Source organism: Pleurodeles waltl, chromosome 10, assembly GCF_031143425.1.
Source record: "Pleurodeles waltl isolate 20211129_DDA chromosome 10, aPleWal1.hap1.20221129, whole genome shotgun sequence".
In the NCBI taxonomy this organism is placed as follows: Eukaryota; Metazoa; Chordata; class Amphibia; order Caudata; family Salamandridae; genus Pleurodeles; species Pleurodeles waltl.
The window spans coordinates 736,053,528-736,073,128 of NC_090449.1; the positions used below are offsets into that span (position 1 = coordinate 736,053,528).

The 19,601-nt window shown below is 44.7% G+C and overlaps 1 protein-coding gene across 2 annotated transcripts in view; it reads right to left on the bottom strand.

The window, feature by feature from the left end:
* MTPAP (mitochondrial poly(A) polymerase) overlaps window positions 1-16,343 on the bottom strand; it is a 182,256-nt gene extending 165,913 nt beyond the window's left edge. The window contains exon 1 of one of the 2 annotated variants that reach the window (XM_069211289.1): window positions 16,180-16,341. In XM_069211289.1, the coding sequence (XP_069067390.1) occupies window positions 16,180-16,315 (136 nt within the window). In that variant the 5' untranslated portion in view covers window positions 16,316-16,341. Of the gene's footprint in view, window positions 1-16,179 lie in introns of both variants that reach the window. The other variant, XM_069211290.1, reaches the window with a different exon arrangement.
* Window positions 16,344-19,601: the final 3,258 nt, after the last annotated feature.

Below are 19,601 nucleotides of genomic sequence, written 5' to 3' on the forward strand. Positions count from 1 at the left end.
TGGAGTGAGTGAAGAGTGATGAAGTCCTGAAATGCAGGATACAACCAATGATAATAAGAGAAGTAGTACCTGGTTCTCTGGTTCGATATAGCCCTTGATATTGTAGGACCAATTAGATTGTTGGGCCAATGAGAAATATATAATATCTAGTATCGATATGTATTCTTGACGGCCTGAATTGAAAGAAGCCAACTCTGTGTAAACAAGTGATGTAATTCTGTTTCTAGAAGAATTGTTTGGTAGAGAGGGATTTCCAATACCACTCCTGACAGATAACTGTGTTCAATTGACATAAAAATGAATGGAGGACTTATCAGACGAGAGAGGCATTAAACGTAAGAAGACTTCATCATATCATCCAGAAACTAATAGCATGATATAGCGCTTCACCAAAGTGATCAAAGATTGTGTTCAGCATGCATTAGCCAATGGGCTCAATGGGATGGATGAGTTGAAGAAAAAGCTCCACATGCACAGACTAACTCCACATTCTTCAACAGGTGTGACACCTTTTTTTTATTATTTAAGAAGAGATTCCTGAATGACATGGTGAATCTAGCATGGGTAAACCACATGAAAAGAACAGGAACCAAAATAGGAGCTGAGGATGAAAGGGCAAGGACTGAAAGTGATAAAAGTAAGGAAAATTAAAAGAATGTTTTGAATAAAAGAAAAGAACGTCTTGATGAGTGAATGGCTTTTAAAAGTACAAAAGTCAAAGTAGGTGTTTGGGTCAAAGTAAGGAATCCAAGGAAATGTGGTTTGTTGGACAAATTTTGTCAAACGATACAAGTAATACAAGTTTTTTTAAAATGCAGTAAAAAAAAAACAGACCATCGCATTTGGAACTTAAATAGGATCAGTGTGTGGAAGGAAGTTTCAAACAATGGGCATGACTCAAACGTCTCAGAGAAAATGTTACAGAACTTAAGTGATAAGGAAAACCAGAAGACAATAAAAATGAAAGAGCTTACATGTAAAAGACCAGCACAATTTAATGACTTTGTGTTATCAATGTGAAAGGTCATGTTAAGAATACAGTTTTACAGCTGAATACAGTTTGACAGTTAGCAGTCAACCTTGTTTTAAAGCTTTACAAGCTACATTGATCATTATTTAAAAAACAAAAGGGGGGGTTAACTTGTTTGTTAACCATTGTGGGCGAGGTGTGTGTTATGTGGAAAGATATAGCATGGAATGTCCTAGGCTGATCATTCCAGAATAGAGAATGTTGATATTAAAGAGAGATGGAAGTTGGAGTAGACAGCTGGAGTGGTAGGATCTCTGATGAATGGGGTATATGTATCAGGATAAACTTATACCAGTAAAAAAAAAAAAAAAGAGAGATTATCAAGACGCTTGCATGGGACTCTATCTTTTTCACAAGAACATTATCCTTTTATGGCCAAGTCTGTCACCATTGGGCCACCAGGAAATCTATTGTTTTCTGTACAGATCAAAAATCCTCTTTCTGCTTAAAAAACATCTGCTGCCTAAATTGGCGACTTGATGCCACTCTGGTTTCTACCCCTGGTTCTCACACTTGATCATAAGGTATGATCCCAAGTAAATAACTTTAGCCCATGGTACCTCTTGTCACTTATTCATCAAAACTGGAGAAGCTTAGAAATAGGCTAATGCCAGCACCGTGATATTTAGAAAATATATTCTTTAATATTGACTTCTATGCTTGAGCATTCAGCCTCAGCATGAAGGTATGAGTTCATAGGGGCTACATAAAGATGCCAAAAAAAAGAAGAATTAAGACCATGCAGGGATGTGGCCATATGGAACGGAAATCTTTTTTTGGACAAGTAACATTCTACATCACAGAAAAGTACCCACCTATGAGGGAAAAGGTTTGATGTGATGTGTGACCAGTGAGGAACTCATATTTTGTCTTTATCAATAGCAGTGATAGAAGGGGAGTTATACAAAATAGGTGTGCACATTATTAATGCCTTTAGCTTGCCGTGATAAGTTAATCTCCAGTTTCCATTTTATGTTTCAAAGTTTCCTTTATGCTTTTAGTTCATATTCTTAACTGAGCACAGCATGAAGGTCAGCCACGTTAAAGTGTTTTTGAGTGCATAATATAGGGAGGTCTATTTTCCATGCAGAGACATCACATGACATTTGTTAAGAAGTAGGGGACTATTTTGGGGTTTTCATTCCATAATCCCTTTCTCTAACTAAGAGCATCTTAAAAAATAAAATTCAAAGATATTACAGATATTAACCTTATTGACTGTGAGTACCATGTCATATTCTGTTTAAGTTCCAATCCCTTTGCCACATTCTGGAGTAAGCCTTGAAAGCCCACTATTGCGTCTTTTGAGAGACAGGTTTACAAAATGAACAAATCTGTTACGCAAATGCAATTTTATCAACTTAAACCCTGACAAAAAATTGTAAAATATTAGTATCCACTGTGTACAATACGTAGTAACACCTACTAATGCAAGGCCCAAAGAAAAGATTTCACAATCTACTAGTGTCTTTTTCCCATTACAACCAGGTGATGTCCCACTATGAAGTGCTCTTCCCAAAGATCATGATTTGGACAATTTCAGTTATGCAGGCATTGAACCTGATCCAGGTAAAGGGGGTTTTGTCTGTGATGGAGAGTTTGTGTTGCATGTCAACAGCGTAGGAGAGGACTTTGATGTTGTGAGAGCAGATAATGTTGGCTAGCGAGATCATGTATGTTGTACATGGTTGGGCTCAGGGAGGAATCTAGCAGAACTCCACAGATAAGGCCATAGGTGTCCTAGGTGTTCGGTGCCAGGATGACTGACTGGATCTTGCCAGTCAGGATGAGCAGATCCATTGAGTGTGTGTGTGTGTCCCTGGATTCCGGTGACATGTGAGCATTGAAGGACGATGCAGTGGGAGAACGTGGCAAATGCTGCAGAGAAGTCCAGGAGGATGAATGTTGCTGTGTTTCTTCTGTCCAGAGTCATGCAGATGCCGTAAGGGCAGCTTTTGTGCTATGGCTGGGTCTGAAATCAGATTGAGTTGTGTTGAGGAGTTGGTGGTCTTTGAGGTATTCGGTAAGGCATTTGTTGCTGCTTTTCTCTAAGACCTTGGCCAGGGTCGGTAGCAGGAAGATCGGTCTGAAGTTGGTGAGGACTGAAGGGTTCAGAAAGGGGTTTTTCAGCAATGGGAGGACAGGTGCGTGTTTCCAAGTGTCTAAGAAGGTCACTGTAGAGGTGGAGGCATTCAGAGTTGGTGTGAACTGATAAGCTGCAGTCCTCTGGAGTATGCGTGGTTGTAGGAAGTTGGCTCTGTATGTGCTATTTCAAAGTAAGGAATAGCATGCACAGAGTCCAAGGGTTCCCCTTAGAGGTAAAATAGTGGTAAAAATAGATAATACTAATGCTCTATTTTGTGGTAGTGTGGTCGAGCAGTAGGCTTATCCAAGGAGTAGTGTTAAGCATTTGTTGTACATACACATAGACAATAAATGAGGTACACACACTCAGAGACAAATCCAGCCAATAGGTTTTTGTATAGAAAAAATATCTTTTCTTAGTTTATTTTAAGAACCACAGGTTCAAATTCTACATGTAATATCTCATTCGAAAGGTATTGCAGGTAAGTACTTTAGGAACTTCAAATCATCAAAATTGCATGTATACTTTTCAAGTTATTCACAAATAGCTGTTTTAAAAGTGGACACAGTGCAATTTTCACAGTTCCTAGGGGAGGTAAGTATTTGTTAGGTTAACCAGGTAAGTAAGACACTTACAGGGCTTAGTTCTTGGTCCAAGGTAGCCCACCGTTGGGGGTTCAGAGCAACCCCAAAGTCACCACACCAGCAGCTCAGGGCCGGTCAGGTGCAGAGTTCAAAGTGGTGCCCAAAACACATAGGCTAGAATGGAGAGAAGGGGGTGCCCCGGTTCCGGTCTGCTTGCAGGTAAGTACCCGCGTCTTCGGAGGGCAGACCAGGGGGGTTTTGTAGGGCACCGGGGGGGACACAGGTCCACACAGAAATTTCACCCTCAGCGGCGCGAGGGCGGCCGGGTGCAGTGTAGAAACAAGCGTCGGGTTCGCAATGTTAGTCTATGAGAGATCTCGGGATCTCTTCAGCGCTGCAGGCAGGCAAGGGGGGGATTCCTCGGGGAAACCTCCACTTGGGCAAGGGAGAGGGACTCCTGGGGGTCACTTCTCCAGTGAAAGTCCGGTCCTTCAGGTCCTGGGGGCTGCGGGTGCAGGGTCTCTCCCAGGCGTCGGGACTTTAGGTTCAAAGAGTCGCGGTCAGGGGAAGCCTCGGGATTCCCTCTGCAGGCGGCGCTGTGGGGGCTCAGGGGGGACAGGTTTTGGTACTCACAGTATCAGAGTAGTCCTGGGGTCCCTCCTGAGGTGTTGGATCGCCACCAGCCGAGTCGGGGTCGCCGGGTGCAGTGTTGCAAGTCTCACGCTTCTTGCGGGGAGCTTGCAGGGTTCTTTAAAGCTGCTGGAAACAAAGTTGCAGCTTTTCTTGGAGCAGGTCCGCTGTCCTCGGGAGTTTCTTGTCTTTTCGAAGCAGGGGCAGTCCTCAGAGGATGTCGAGGTCGCTGGTCCCTTTGGAAGGCGTCGCTGGAGCAGGGTCTTTGGAAGGCAGGAGACAGGCCGGTGAGTTTCTGGAGCCAAGGCAGTTGTCGTCTTCTGGTCTTCCTCTGCAGGGGTTTTTCAGCTAGGCAGTCCTTCTTCTTGTAGTTGCAGGAATCTAATTTTCTAGGGTTCAGGGTAGCCCTTAAATACTAAATTTAAGGGCGTGTTTAGGTCTGGGGGGTTAGTAGCCAATGGCTACTAGCCCTGAGGGTGGGTACACCCTCTTTGTGCCTCCTCCCAAGGGGAGGGGGTCACAATCCTAACCCTATTGGGGGAATCCTCCATCTGCAAGATGGAGGATTTCTAAAAGTTAGAGTCACTTCAGCTCAGGACACCTTAGGGGCTGTCCTGACTGGCCAGTGACTCCTCCTTGTTTTTCTCATTATTTTCTCCGGCCTTGCCGCCAAAAGTGGGGCCTGGCCGGAGGGGGCGGGCAACTCCACTAGCTGGAGTGTCCTGCTGGGTTGGCACAAAGGAGGTGAGCCTTTGAGGCTCACCGCCAGGTGTGACAATTCCTGCCTGGGGGAGGTGTTAGCATCTCCACCCAGTGCAGGCTTTGTTACTGGCCTCAGAGTGACAAAGGCACTCTCCCCATGGGGCCAGCAACATGTCTCGGTTTGTGGCAGGCTGCTAGAACTAGTCAGCCTACACAGACAGTCGGTTAAGTTTCAGGGGGCACCTCTAAGGTGCCCGCTGGGGTGTATTTTACAATAAAATGTACACTGGCATCAGTGTGCATTTATTGTGCTGAGAAGTTTGATACCAAACTTCCCAGTTTTCAGTGTAGCCATTATGGTGCTGTGGAGTTCGTGTTTGACAGACTCTCAGACCATATACTCTTATGGCTACCCTGCACTTACAATGTCTAAGGTTTTGTTTAGACACTGTAGGGGTACCATGCTCATGCACTGGTACCCTCACCTATGGTATAGTGCACCCTGCCTTAGGGCTGTAAGGCCTGCTAGAGGGGTGTCTTACCTATACTGCATAGGCAGTGAGAGGCTGGCATGGCACCCTGAGGGGAGTGCCATGTCGACTTACTCGTTTTGTCCTCACTAGCACACACAAGCTGGCAAGCAGTGTGTCTGTGCTGAGTGAGAGGTCTCCAGGGTGGCATAAGACATGCTGCAGCCCTTAGAGACCTTCCTTGGCATCAGGGCCCTTGGTACTAGAAGTACCAGTTACAAGGGACTTATCTGAATGCCAGGGTGTGCCAATTGTGGATACAATGGTACATTTTAGGTGAAGGAACACTGGTGCTGGGGCCTGGTTAGCAGGGTCCCAGCACACTTCTCAGTCAAGTCAGCATCAGTATCAGGCAAAAAGTGGGGGGTAACTGCAACAGGGAGCCATTTCTTTACAGTGGTGATGACAGGAATCAGATGAGGCCCCTGAGATGATAGCTTTAAGGTGGTGATTTCTTCTGTGGTGATGACAGGTCATGTGGTTAGCGCTAGTTCTTTGGATAAGACTGGAAGGTGTTTAAAAGGTCTGTTGGGTCCTCTTTGGGGTTGAAGTTGCTGTGAAAGGTGATGATTTTGTTGGCGGAGAATGGATAGATATTGTTGCAGGGGTTCTGGGAGAGAAGGATTGAGCTGGAGGCAGCCGCTGATGAGGTGAAATCCTTTACACTGGCGAATATTCTTTTGTTTTGTTTGGTGCTGGTACTGATGCAGTCCGCATCATTTGGTGGTAGTGTCACAGGGGGATTTGAAAATGCTCCTGTGTGCACTGTACTAGCTCAGTCTCCCTCTGCACTTCAGTTGCTTGCAGTGACATTTCATCAGTCTGAGCTCCAATTGACCTGGGGTCCAGATCTTGTTATATTGCTGTGTTTGAGTGGAGCCAGAACAGGGGGTGATCTAATTGCTGAAATCCTTGATTGCTGTAAGGAGGCTGTTGCTGTGTTCAAATCAGTGGGTGTTGAGAGTGGTGTTCCATCCTTTCTTAGTGATGCTGTCACAGTATTGGTGGGCTGGTCTCTCTGCGGTACATATGCATTGGATCAGGACAGGGATCCTGAACTTGACATGGTGTGGGCTGGTCGAGTCCAGGGTCCAGGAGGTGTCCAGAGAAGTGGGTAGGCCCCTTTACTCATTGGGTAAGGCCAAGTCTTCCAAAGTGTTCAATCTGTACTTTTGAGCTGAGGTTGGCATGGTCTTCCAGGTGGAAGTTCAGTTCTCCAAGTAGAACGTAACTGCTAGTGTTGAGGGCGAGTGTTCTGTTAGATAATCTTTTTTGTCACAACTAGAATTATTAAGTGCCCACTATAAAGGTGTTTTCACCAATCTGCAATAAGGTTGTAACTTTAATAGCCTTTCATGCAAGTGGATGTGTATGGATATCTCGGTCTCCTACTTTAACAAAAGGTTTGATCTTGGGAAAATCATACCCTCCATGTGCCTTTGTTCACAAATATGACAATATGTGACGTCTCTCAAAAAGAGTATTAATGGAAGGAATAAACACCAAAGGCATATTCCCAACATCATTTTCCTTCACGCATTCAGGTCTTATTAACATTAGGTGTTAGCATTCAGTATTTGCATGTCAAAAACTCAAAATGTTACTGAAGCTGCATTGTGCAGGACTTCTCCAGTGTTGCAGTTCCTCCTTCCAAGCCACAGACTGGTACCCTTGAGAGAGAATCGGACACATGATCACAGCTGTAGTTGTCCATCTACCAGTCCCAATCCTCCTTCCTTGCTCATCCTGTGAGGGACATTTCACATCATGGTAACCCATTGTGGGCAGTTCAAAAGAAGGGTAAACCAGCAGGAAATGGGACAGCTAGCCACACAACTAGGAGGATAGATACAGGAAGGAGGAAAGTAAAAGAGGCAGGAGAAAAAGGAAGAGATCTACCTCAATAGTCTGCATTACCTGTAAGGGAACAGCAGTTGGGGGCCTTGGGCAATGATTTAAATAGGTCTTTTCTCACCTGTATGGAGTACCTGCATCTTTTTATTTTCTACCTTGAGTACCAGAACTTTTTTCTCAAACAAGGAGGGTACTGGTACTCATAGGGGCCTGGCTTTGAGCAGGTGGCCCTCTGTTCGTCAATCAACTCATACATCAGCAGCACCTTCAACACGCTCTGCATGGGTTTAATCATGGTGGACACATGGGTTGAGCTAGTGTCAGACCAGCAGCTCTTGTCACCAGGACACAACGATCTCCATGTGCTTCTCTGGAGGTCATCAGACCAGAGGTGTGGCTGCACTGTGCTTAGTTTATCCTTTGGGTTGACAGGTACCTATAATCCCTAACAGGTGGGTGTGTGTGACACGTTGTTCAGGGTAGAACAGCGCTGTGACACCACTTCTATAGCAGTACGTACTATAAGTAAACTGCTACCATTAGATTTTGTGACATAAATTCACCAGTACGTTTGTCAAAAGACAAGATGTTGAGCACTATACACAAGTCAGATACTTGTTACTGAGCATCTACAAAAAATATACAAGCATTTTTCCTGCAAAAAACATCCTTCAGCCTGCATGCTAATGTAAATATGTTGTGGACAGAACAAAACATTTACAGTTACTTTCACTGTCTCTAGCCATTACTCGACAACCGAATTGCCTATTTGCGTGTATAAATAATAAAGGATCTTGTTACCAAACTCACTGATCACTATTTATCGACCTTGGATAGATGAGAAGATAAGCCCAGTGAAAAATCTGAAATGCTCTTTGCACATAGATGTTTGCAGCAAGAGCTAAGTTTTATGGGCTTACATGCCACACAGATGTAGTACACAGCTGTATTTGTATCTAAAGCCAATAAATGTAATACATGGCTAGGTACGTTTGGTATTTACACTCATGGTTGCAATTTATTGCTGTGATCGGACATCAAATTGTATTTTTTTGTATTTTAATTGCACGGAATGCATGCAGATCAGCCTAAGAGATACTTTATAATTTTTGATATTACATTTATAGCGTACTTACTGCATCAACCACTCCTCTCAGCCTTACTTTTCTCTCCACATAAAGAGGAATGTTTAACATTGTGCAGAGGATGGCCGGGTCCTCGTATATGGCGCTTGTGTGCCAAAGGTGGCTCTCGGCCGTTCTCCAAAAACAGTCTCGGGGTGGAAAAGAGGTTTTGGGTGGTCACTGAAATGATGATCAGTGAGTGCGATTTTCCCACCCCAGAAGGGGCTGTAAGCCCACTAGGCACCACGGATTACCTTTTGTAGGAGGCTGGCCTGGCTTGTAGTAGGTACCAGAGGTACTTACACCTTGTGCCAGGTCCAGTTATCCCTTATTAGTGTAGAAGAGGTGTTTCCAGCAGCTTAGGCTGATAGAAGGTATCAGCCTAGAAGGTAGCTATGGCAAAGCAGCTTAGGCTGAACTAGGAGACATGGAAAGCTCCTACTATACCACTGGTGTCACATGCACAATATCATAAGAAAACACAATACACAGATATACTAAAAATAAAAGGTACTTCATTTTTATGACAATATGCCAAAAGTATCTCAGTGAGTACCCTCAGTATGAGGATGAGAAATATACACAAGATATATGTACACAAACCCAAATTATGCAAGTAATAGCAAAAGGAAGTAATGCAAGCAGTGTAAAGTTACAATAGATTGCAATAGGAGCACATAGGTATAGGGGCAACACAAACCATATACTCCAAAAGTGGAATGCAAACCACGAATGGACCCCAAACCTATGAGAGCTTGTAGAGGGTCGCTGGGACTGTAAGAAAACAGTGAGGGTTAGAAAAATAGCCCACTCTAAGACCCTGAAAGGTAGGTGTAAAGTGCACCTACAACCCACAGAGAGCACAGAAGTCGTGATAGGGGGATTCTGCAAGGAAAACCAACACCAGCAATGCAACAACAGTGGATTACCAGACCTGAGTACCTGTAAGACAAGGGGACCAAGTCCAAGAGTCGCGACAGTGTCGAGAGTGGGCAGGAGCCCAGGAAATGCCAGCTGAGGGTGCAAGGAAGCTGCCACCGGATGGAAGAAGCTTGGTGTTTTGCAAGAACGAAGAGGACTAGGAACTTCCCCTTTGGAGGATGGATCTCCCACGTCGTGAAGAAGCTTGCAGAGGTGTTCCCACGACAGAAAGACCGCAAACAAGCCTTGCTGGCTGCAAGGATCGCGGTTAGGGTTTTTGGACGCTGCTGTGGCCCAGGAGGGACCAGGATGTCGCCACTTGGATGAGGAGACAGAGGGGGCGCCCAGAAAGTAGGGAGCCCTCACAGAAGCAGGCAGCACCCGCAGAAGTACCGGAACAGGCACTTGGAAGATGAGTGAATCGGAGTCCACCCGAAGTCACAAAAGGAAGTCCCACGACGCCGGAGGACAACTCAGAAGGTTGTGCATTGCAGGTTAGAGTGTCGGGGACCCAGGCTTGGCTGTGAACAAAGGAAATCCTGGAAGAGTGCACAGGAGCCGGAGCAGCTGCAAATAACGCGGTGCCCAGCAATGCAGTCTAGCGTGGGAAGGCAAGGACTTACCTCCACCAAACTTGGACTGAAGAGTCACTGGACTGTGGGAGTCACTTGGACAGAGTTGCTGAGTTCCAGGGACCACGCTCGTCGTGCTGAGAGGGGACCCAGAGGACCAGTGATGCAGTCTTTTGTTGCCTGCGGTTGCAGGGGGAAGATTCCGTCGACCCACGGGAGATTTCTTCAGAGCTCCTGGTGCAAGAAGGAGGCAGGCTACCCCCAGAGCATGCACCACCTGGAAACAGTCGAGAAAGCCGGCAGGATGAAGCGATACAAGGTTGCTAGTAGTCGTCTGGCTACTTTGTTGCGGTTTTGCAGGCGTCCTGAGCAGTCAGCGGTCGATCCTTTGGCAGAAGGTGAAGAGGGAGATGCAGAGGAACTCTGGTGAGCTCTTGCATTCGTTATCTGAAGAATTCCCCAAAGCAGAGACCCTAAATAGCCAGAAAAGGAGGTTTGGCTACCTAGTAAGGAGGATTGGCTACTAAGAGAGGTAAGAGCCTATCAGAAGGAGTCTCTGACGTCACCTGCTGGCACTGGCCACTCAGAGCAGTCTAGTGTGCCAGCAACACCTCTGAATCCAAGATGGCAGAGGTCTGGGGCACACTGGAGGAGCTCTGGGCACCTCCCCTGGTAGGTGCAGGTCAGGGGAGTGGTTACTCCCCTTTCCTTTGTCCAGTTTCGCGCCAGAGCAGAGCTGGGGGATCTGGCTTATGCAGAGATGGGCAGCATCTGTGCCCATCAAAGCATTTCCAGAGGCTGGGGGAGGCTACTCCTCCCCAGCCTTCACACCTATATCCAAAGGGAGAGGGTGTTACACCCTCTCTCAGAGGAAATCCTTTGTTCTGCCTTCCTGGGCCAGGGCTGCCTGGACCCCAGGAGAGCAGAAACCTGTCTGAGGGGTGGCAGCAGCAGCAGCTGCAGTGGAGACCCCGGAAAGGCAGTTTGGCAGTACCCGGGTTCTGTGCTAGAGACCCGGGGGATCATGGAATTGTCTTCCCAATGCCAGAATGGCATTGGGGTGACAATTCCATGATCTTAGACATGTTACATGGCCATGTTCAGAGTTACCATTGTGACGCTATACATAGGTAGTGACCTATGTATAGTGCACACGTGTAATGGTGTCCCCGCACTCACAAAGTCCGGGGAATTTGCCCTGAACGATGTGGGGGCACCTTGGCTAGTGCCAGGGTGCCCACACACTAAGTATCTTTGCACCCAACCTTCACCAGGTGAAGGTTAGACATATAGGTGACTTATAAGTTACTTAAGTGCAGTGGTAAATGGCTGTGAAATAACGTGGACGTTATTTCACTCAGGCTGCACTGGCAGGCCTGTGTTAGAATAGTCAGATCTCCCAATGGGTGGCAACAGAAATGCTGCAGCCCATAGGGATCTCCTGGAACCCCAATACCCTGTGTACCTCAGTACCATATACTAGGGAATTATATGGGTGTACCAGTATGCCAATGTGAATTGGTGAAATTGGTCACTAGCCTGTTAGTGACAATTTGGAAAGCAGAGAGAGCATAACCACTGAGGTTCTGGTTAGCAGAGCCTCAGTGAGACAGTTAGTCATCACACAGGGAACACAAACAGGGCACATACTTATGAGCACTGGGGCCCTGCCTGGCAGGGTCCCAGTGACACATAGACTAAAACAACATATATACAGTGAAATATGGGGGTTACATGCCAGGCAAGATGGTACTTTCCTACACCTTTTTCCCCAAACTTTGGAGTAGGGGCTGCCAAAACAGGCTTCCCAATGCACGCCACACTCCCCCAAGTATGGGAGCAGTCTTTCTGCTCCCACCCCCAAAGACAAATGGGGTCAATAGCCCCCGATGAACACACCCCCAGGGGGCCAGAAAGTCCACTAGGCACCAGGGATTACATTTTCTTTTTTTACTTTAGAGTGGGGGCTGCCCAAAATGGGGTTACCAATGCCCCCCACCCACACCAAATATGTAAATAGTCTTTCTGCCCCCCTGCCTCTCTGGAGGACAGACAGGGAAATTATCCCCGATTCACCCCCCCAGGTGGGGGCAGCAAATAACCGATGGGGACCGCCCATCACCATGGGCATGGTTATGCCGCCACCCCAACTGAAGGGGAGATCAGTAATTCAGCACCCCCCTGCAGACTAGAGCATCTCTTCCCAATGGCAATCAAGAGAACATCTGATGCTTTTGGGTTTCGATTTTACATATGAGCTAAAAGAGCTTGGCTAACTCCCAATATCGTCCCACTTGCAATGGTGAACTGCTCCACTTTTTTAACTTGGGTACGCTGCCACTTGGAAAAACCTACCAGACCCAGACACATCTGAAAACTAAACATCTGCAAGAGTTCAGGGTGGTGTGTTTCACATATACTCTACACCATATTCTTACCCACAATCCTCTGCAAACCTCCAACCCTCCCTGAGATCATGCATTTTCCCTACATTCCTCTAATGGAAACTTTTGAAATCCGCAGGAATCCACAAAATTCCTATCACCCACCATTACTCCAGCTGCACCAATAAAAATTGTACCCCACTTGTGTGGGTGCACAAAGCAGAGTCAGCATAAAAACATATGGAAAACACTGCCCTTTTGGACCCGCTTTGGTTCCCCCTCAATTTCTTCACGTTTTTGATCCTTCCATTTCACAGGTACTTACTTGGCCCACCTACACAAGTGAGGTATCATTTTTAATCGGGCCCGAGGGGGAACGCTGGGTGGTAGGAAATTTGTGCGAGTGCGGTGTTCCACACAAATGCGAGGAAAAAGTGATTTTTTATTTTTAGCAAAATTTGAGGTTTACATGTGATTCAGGTAAGAAAACGCTGGGGGATCCACACCAGCCACAACTCCCTGGGCTTCCTCAGGTGTCTAGTTTTCAGACATGTCTGGGATTGGTAGATTTCCCTAGGTGGCTGCCTAACCCGGGCCCAAAACCCAGGTGCCCCCCTTGCAAAAACAGATCAGTTTGTGATAAATAATTGTCACATTACATTTTGGGCTTTTCTCTGTCTCGGGTACTAGGCATATCCACAAGTGAGGTACCATTTTTAATCAGGAGACTTGGGGGAATGCTGGGTGGAAAGAAGTTTTTGGCTTCCCTCAGATTCCAGAACTTTCCATCACAAAAATGTGAGAAAAATGTGTTTTTTAGACAAATTTTGAGGTTTGCAAAGGATTCTGGGCAATGAAACCTGGTGAGAGCCCCATAATTCACCCCATCCTGAATTCTCTTAGGAGTCTCATTTTCAAAAATGTACAGATTTGCTAGGTTTCCCTAGGGGCCGGCAGAGCTACAACAAAAATCCACAGTTAGGCACTTTGCAAAAACTTGTCAGTTTTCAATGGAAAAATGTGATGTGTCCACGTTGCGTTTTGCAGCATTTCTAGTCGCGGGCACTAGGCCTACCCACACAAGTGAGCTACCATTTTTATTGAGAGACTTGGAGGAATGCTGGGTGAAAGAAGTTTGTGAATCTCCTCAGATTACAGAACTTTGCAATACCGAAAGGTGAGGAAATGTCTTTTTTAGGCAAATTTTCAGGTTTGCAAAGGATTCTGGGTGACAGAATCTGGTGAGAGCCCCACAGGTCACCCGATGCTGGACTCCCTAAGGTGTCTAGTTTTCAAAAATGTACATGTTTGCTAGGTTTCCCGGAGGACCAGCTGAGCTTCAGCCCAAAATCAAGAGTTAGGCACTTTGCAAAAAAAGTGTCCATTTTCAGTGGAAAATGTAATGGGTCCACGTAGCGTATTGGGGCATTTCCTGTCACAGGCACTAGGCCTACCCACAGAAGTGAGGTACCATTTTTATTGGGAGAAGTGGGGGAACACAGAGTAGCAAAACAAGTGTAATTAGCAATTGTCTTTCTCTGCATTTGCGCCTTCCAAATGTAAGACAGTGTGTAAGAAAGAAGTTGTTTTGAGAAGTGCCCTGTAATTCACATGCTATGGGTACCCCCAAAATTCAGAGATGTGCAGCTAAGCACTGCTTCTAAACTCCATATCTTTTGCTCATTACGTAAGTACATAGGTTTCCTTGATTCCTATTTTTCACTTTTTATATTTTACCAAATGAATTGTTGTATAACCAGTACACAATGAAAACCCATTGCAAGGTACAGCTCATTTACTGGCTCTGGGTACTGTACATTCTTGGTGAACCGACAAGCCCTGTGTATCTCCCCCAACCTGAAGGGTCCAGTGGACTTAACATGTATATTGCTTTTGAAAATCTGCCATAGCTGGGAAAAGTTACAGATGAAGACATAGACAGAAGTGTCTGGTCTTTATTTTCAACTCAATTTCAATATTTTTTTTATTTCAACTATTACTTTCTATAGGAAAACCCTGAAGGATGTACACACGGCCCATTGCTGAAGTCAGAATTGTGTCTACTTTTCAGAAATGTATAGCTCTCCAGGATCCACCATTGGTTTCACACCCATTTCTCTCACTAACTGGAAGGAGGTTGAAAGCACAAAAAAATATGAAAAATGGGGTATGTCCCAGTAAAATGCTAAAACTATGTTGAAAATTTTAGGTTTCCTATTCTAGTCAGCTTGTTCTTGAAAACTGGGAAGATGGTGATTTTAGCACCACAAACCCTTCGTTGATGCCATCTGCAGGGGAAAAAAACTGATGCTTTCATCTGCAGCACTTTTTTTCCGCCAAAAAAACTATTTTGCTGTACTTTTGCTAATTTCTCAGACCCCACCAGGGGAAACCACAAACCCTGGGTATGTTTAGAATCCCCAAGATGTTGTAAAAAGAGGACGCAAATTTGGTGTGGATATCTTATGTGAACCAAAAGTTACGGGGGCCTAAGCGCAAACTACCCCAAATAGACAAAAAAAGGCTTGCCACAGGAGGGGAGAAGTGTTGGCAGCAAAGGAGTTAAAGGCTGAGTCACAAACAGCAATATCGCGAGTGCCTCTCCATCAATGTTTCTTATCCAATGACAATGAGAGAAAGAATATGCTATTCAATGAATGTATACAAAGTAGGTCCCTTGGAAAGCAAGTCTGGTTCCAGCTTTGACAGAGACACCCATTAATGCTGACAATGAAGCATGACTGATGAATTGCTCGCTTTTTTTGCAGCTGAGCATTCATGAATTGGGATAAACAGGAAGCCAGGGCCTTTCTCATAAGTAAGCAAGCTTGGAGTATCCTGAGTTGCAATGACGCGAATAACTCTGGTGGCTAATACACTTGTTAGAAAGAACTCTGAATTTTAATTAGAGGTTCGATTCACCACAAAATGACATAGAGGGTCAAAGTGCCCGGTCGAAAGCACAGCATGCAAATCACAGATTTGATTTTTTTATGTAGTTATCTCAGCTGGTTACTGATTTCGTTGCATAGATCTTTGCGTTACCTGCAGATCACAAGCTAAAATCCTTCTAATGTAGATCAGTTAGTTATGATCCTGCAAAAATGTCCTGTTTGCAAACAAGGCACATTTTCAGAACCTTACTGTTTTCCCTCATTGTTTTGTTCTAGGCTGCTAGAAAGGGGTTACTGTGGATAGTACTAAACACTTGTTAGTAAGTGCTATATAAATGATTATTAGTGTAATAACTAATGGATGGATATATCTGGCATTCTAACAACGTATGCAAATTTCTTGTATGCAAAGTTTAGGAAGGTCATAACCTACCCCCCGCCCCACCCCAAGCACTGCCCTTATGCCGGCCCCAAACTCCACCTCCATCCCATTGCTCCTTTTGATGAGTACATATTCTATTTTTCTATTTAAAGCACTGCCTAGGAGGCTAAAACATAGCTCCAACATCCATCACGTCTATTTTTATATTTATCCTATGGGATCAATGAAAGCAAGCTGACACCACAACTCTCAAAATGAGTTAGAACTGTCAAATGAAAACAATGTATCTTCATAACATGGAACAAAACAGACAAGCATAAGACATGTCTCTCTCGCGTGTCACAAAATGTGAGGACTGATGCGACCGCCGACCACCAATTAATTCATAACGTACTACTGAACGAGCTAACATCAGGGTATCTCCTTTACGGGAGAAGCCAGTTCTATAACGTAATCTTATGCAGATTGGCTGCGCGTCGCTCGTACCTGTCTCGTCAGGTTTTGACACCTGCTCCTCCCGAGCGACGATTGCACTTAGCCCCCGAAACTTCAAACAAGCAATCCGTACAGACTGGGGACATGAGTTCCTCCTAAGTATTGGCAACCCTATGCAGGACGCCATGACCAAAAGAGAAACTACACAACCGCGCATGCGGCCGACGGCTGCTACGGATCTCGCAGAAGGTCAAAACGCGATAGAGCATTCTAATACATCTGTGTTCTGTGAGTCGGAGTGCCTTATGGGGGTGAAATGAATCCTCTGCACTAGGAAGAGCACGATGACCATTCGTTAGTCGCGATGTTGGGTTGCTTTTTCCCGTTCTACCTGATATTAACCAGCAATTTGACAAATGCCATATCAAATAACATAAAACATGTAGCGTAGCTCTTAAATTGCTGGTAAAAGGTTTCAGGTTACAGCCATCTGTGTGATCTTGCCTTCGCAAGTTTAAATCCCCTCAAAGCCTTTCGTCCTTTCGAGTTCAATGTTTGATACTGTGATCCAAAACACAGCTTCTTCATTAACTCCTAGGCACATGCGTGCCAACCTTCCTGTTTAGCGGGGGTAACTATGACAGCGTAGTCAAAAACGTGATACTTTCCAGTAGGTTTGCTATGTTCACAATTGTTACAATTTATATAAAAACAAACGTTCGGCTCGTATATACGTAAGCATTTTAGTTAAAATGTAAAGCTTCACTCGTGCAGCAGACGTTACATAAAAGAACTAGCTTCTGATTCTGAGTGCCCGAACATGACTGATAAGAACCCTTGCACAGGAGAGCATTAGTTTATAGTCAATGAGCAGTAAAATATACAGTGCTTCTTTAAAGGTGCCACGTTTTGAAGTTGTCAACAAGGCCGCATGACGTTCAAATGTGAATCTTCATTTTACATTACAGTGTGGTGAAAGAATAATATTTTAGAAAGGTTACAGAAGAAACATTACATAGTTTTAAAGAAACTGATGAAAAAGGACAGTTGGCCTATCCATTTAAGGGTTACTGACATCAATGCCTCTCAGGAAGGTGGGGGTAATTTTTTTTATCAAACTACGTCCTACGCCCTCCCTCCCCCCCCCCCCCCCCCCCACACACGCACCCCAACCACAACCAATAGGGTTCAACAAAGATAACTGCATGCGCACTGTTCATTGTGATCAATTATGATAGTCTAATTGGTTCAAATGAAGCAAACAGAAGAATGCAACTATCAAAGTGCACTCAATGGTTAAGAGAGATATAGGAATGAAGGAATCGTGTTCAGCATAAATGGAGGTCTGTGAACTCTACCTTCTCTAAAGTTGAGTGAGATAGGCACTGTAGCCTGACATGGTCAAAGGAGGCTCCCAGGTCAAAGACTGGTGGAAGGGACAACTAAAATGGTCTAAGAGGATGAGTGCCGTCTCCCTGTAAGGGCCCTGGATGGTAGGTGTTAATAGTTTATTTATAGTATTGTTCATTGGAAAGGCTTTCCACCACTGGTTTAAACGGGCCGGTACTGTCTGGTACGGAGTACCAGCGCTTTTTTATTTTTAGAGGGACAGTACCTGCACTTCTCTAGAAAAACGTAATACTTTTAATTGGAGAGTACCGGCACTTCTCAGAAATAAGCAGTTCTATTTTTCCATTTCAAGCACTGCGTTTTCACAGTCCATTTTTGATATACTGCTTCTTCACACTTGGCGTCCAGGATATGGTTTGGGAGGGAATATTTGTGGGTTTTCACAGCTAATAGGGCAGTCACCACAAATATATTTTTTGGTGAAAACGGAGACTGAGATGCCAGTGTGTTTAGGGTGCTGTCACGTGCTTGACCTACACGGGAATTAACCCTTTTAGAGGCACAGGATGGAGGTGCCCTCAGCCTGTGCTTTACTCAGAATAGATGAGATTTTCTTGACTGGTTCTGGATTGCAACTTCGCAGTTGAAGAGAGCTATTGACAATCGAACACTGTCCAAAACAGTTGACACAGCAGGTATTCTTGACAATTTAATCCACCCAGGCACAGAGAATGTTGGCTTTTGAGTTAGAACTAACTACTTCCCAACATGGCAAAGAATATGGAAAATCTGCAAGCAAATAGGAAAAATGATAGGTATTGCCTTAATGGAAAAAAACGATGCCAAAGTACCAGCATTATTAATTTTTCAGCACTCCACGAATTCACTTCTGTAGCACACGGCTAATAAATCTAATCTTGACTTTGACCTATTATACCAAATAGTAGCCAGTTTGAGCCTTGGCTGTCTAAGGTGTATCCCGTTAGTTATTTATGTTTTATGTAACATATTTCACATATTCAGGCACTTAGTCCAGAACCCTCTTAATTTCGATGTAGTACGTGTAGTGTTAGGCTGCATTACAGAGGCATCTAATTTACTTAAGGAGAAGATACGTCAAGACTTGTATGCGACGCAAGTAGGCAGGTTAGTGATAACCAAAAATCGGAAAAGCCCCAAAATACCTACATTTGAAGAATGCTTAACTACAATGCCTAAAGTTTAAGAGCGTGAAATAATTTATGCAGAGAGAATTTACAATGGGTAGAAATTCCATCAAATATGGGGCTTTTGGGACTTGATTTTCTCAACCTAATGGTTTCCGAGCAGCAAATCTGTATAATGTTTATGTGTATGTTATCAGATATTCTCTTTTTAGATGTATATCGAGTACTAGCACATCAGCAATCTTATTTTATATATTCACGTGAATGACATATTCAAATCATTAGTACTTTATGGTGTCCCAAATAACAAAGAGTAACAAAACATAGATTCGACAGAATGTTAAGGTGGCGGTACACTTTGTATTTCTATATCTTCTGCGATACATTATTAGTTAATGATCCTTAACAAATGTACGTTTGGTCTTTGGCCCATATTATAAGTGGCCAGACAAGTATGTCAGACTTTCCCCACCCCCGGAGTTACCGGTACCTCCAGGCGAAGAGTGGGCAGATCACTCCCATTACAATTTGGACCCTGAGGCTCCCACTTAGGCTCTGACTACAAGTTGCACGGTATTGGTAGGGTGCAAACTCTACATGCAGAATTAAAATTATTGTGTGATAACATCTTGCCAGTACCATGCAAATGCGAGCTAAACCCTGTGTAATGGGGAATTATGAGAAACCAGATGTATGGGTCCTTAAGCCATACAAACTTCCCAATTCAGTAGGGTTTAACACAAACATTTATTACCTGCTTGGAGTAGATGGTAAATATATGCTGTGGCCTTTGTGTGGGGTGGGAGTGGTTGGATGGGGGCGTGGGGTGTATGGAAGGTAAGGGGAAGCAAAGCTCTGGCAGATGGCGATCCACAAAACAATAAGGAAAGAGGCTTGTCTCATGCCGCCAGAGCCTCATTAAGTTTTACAGGGCAGAATTACCTTCAGGTAAAATTG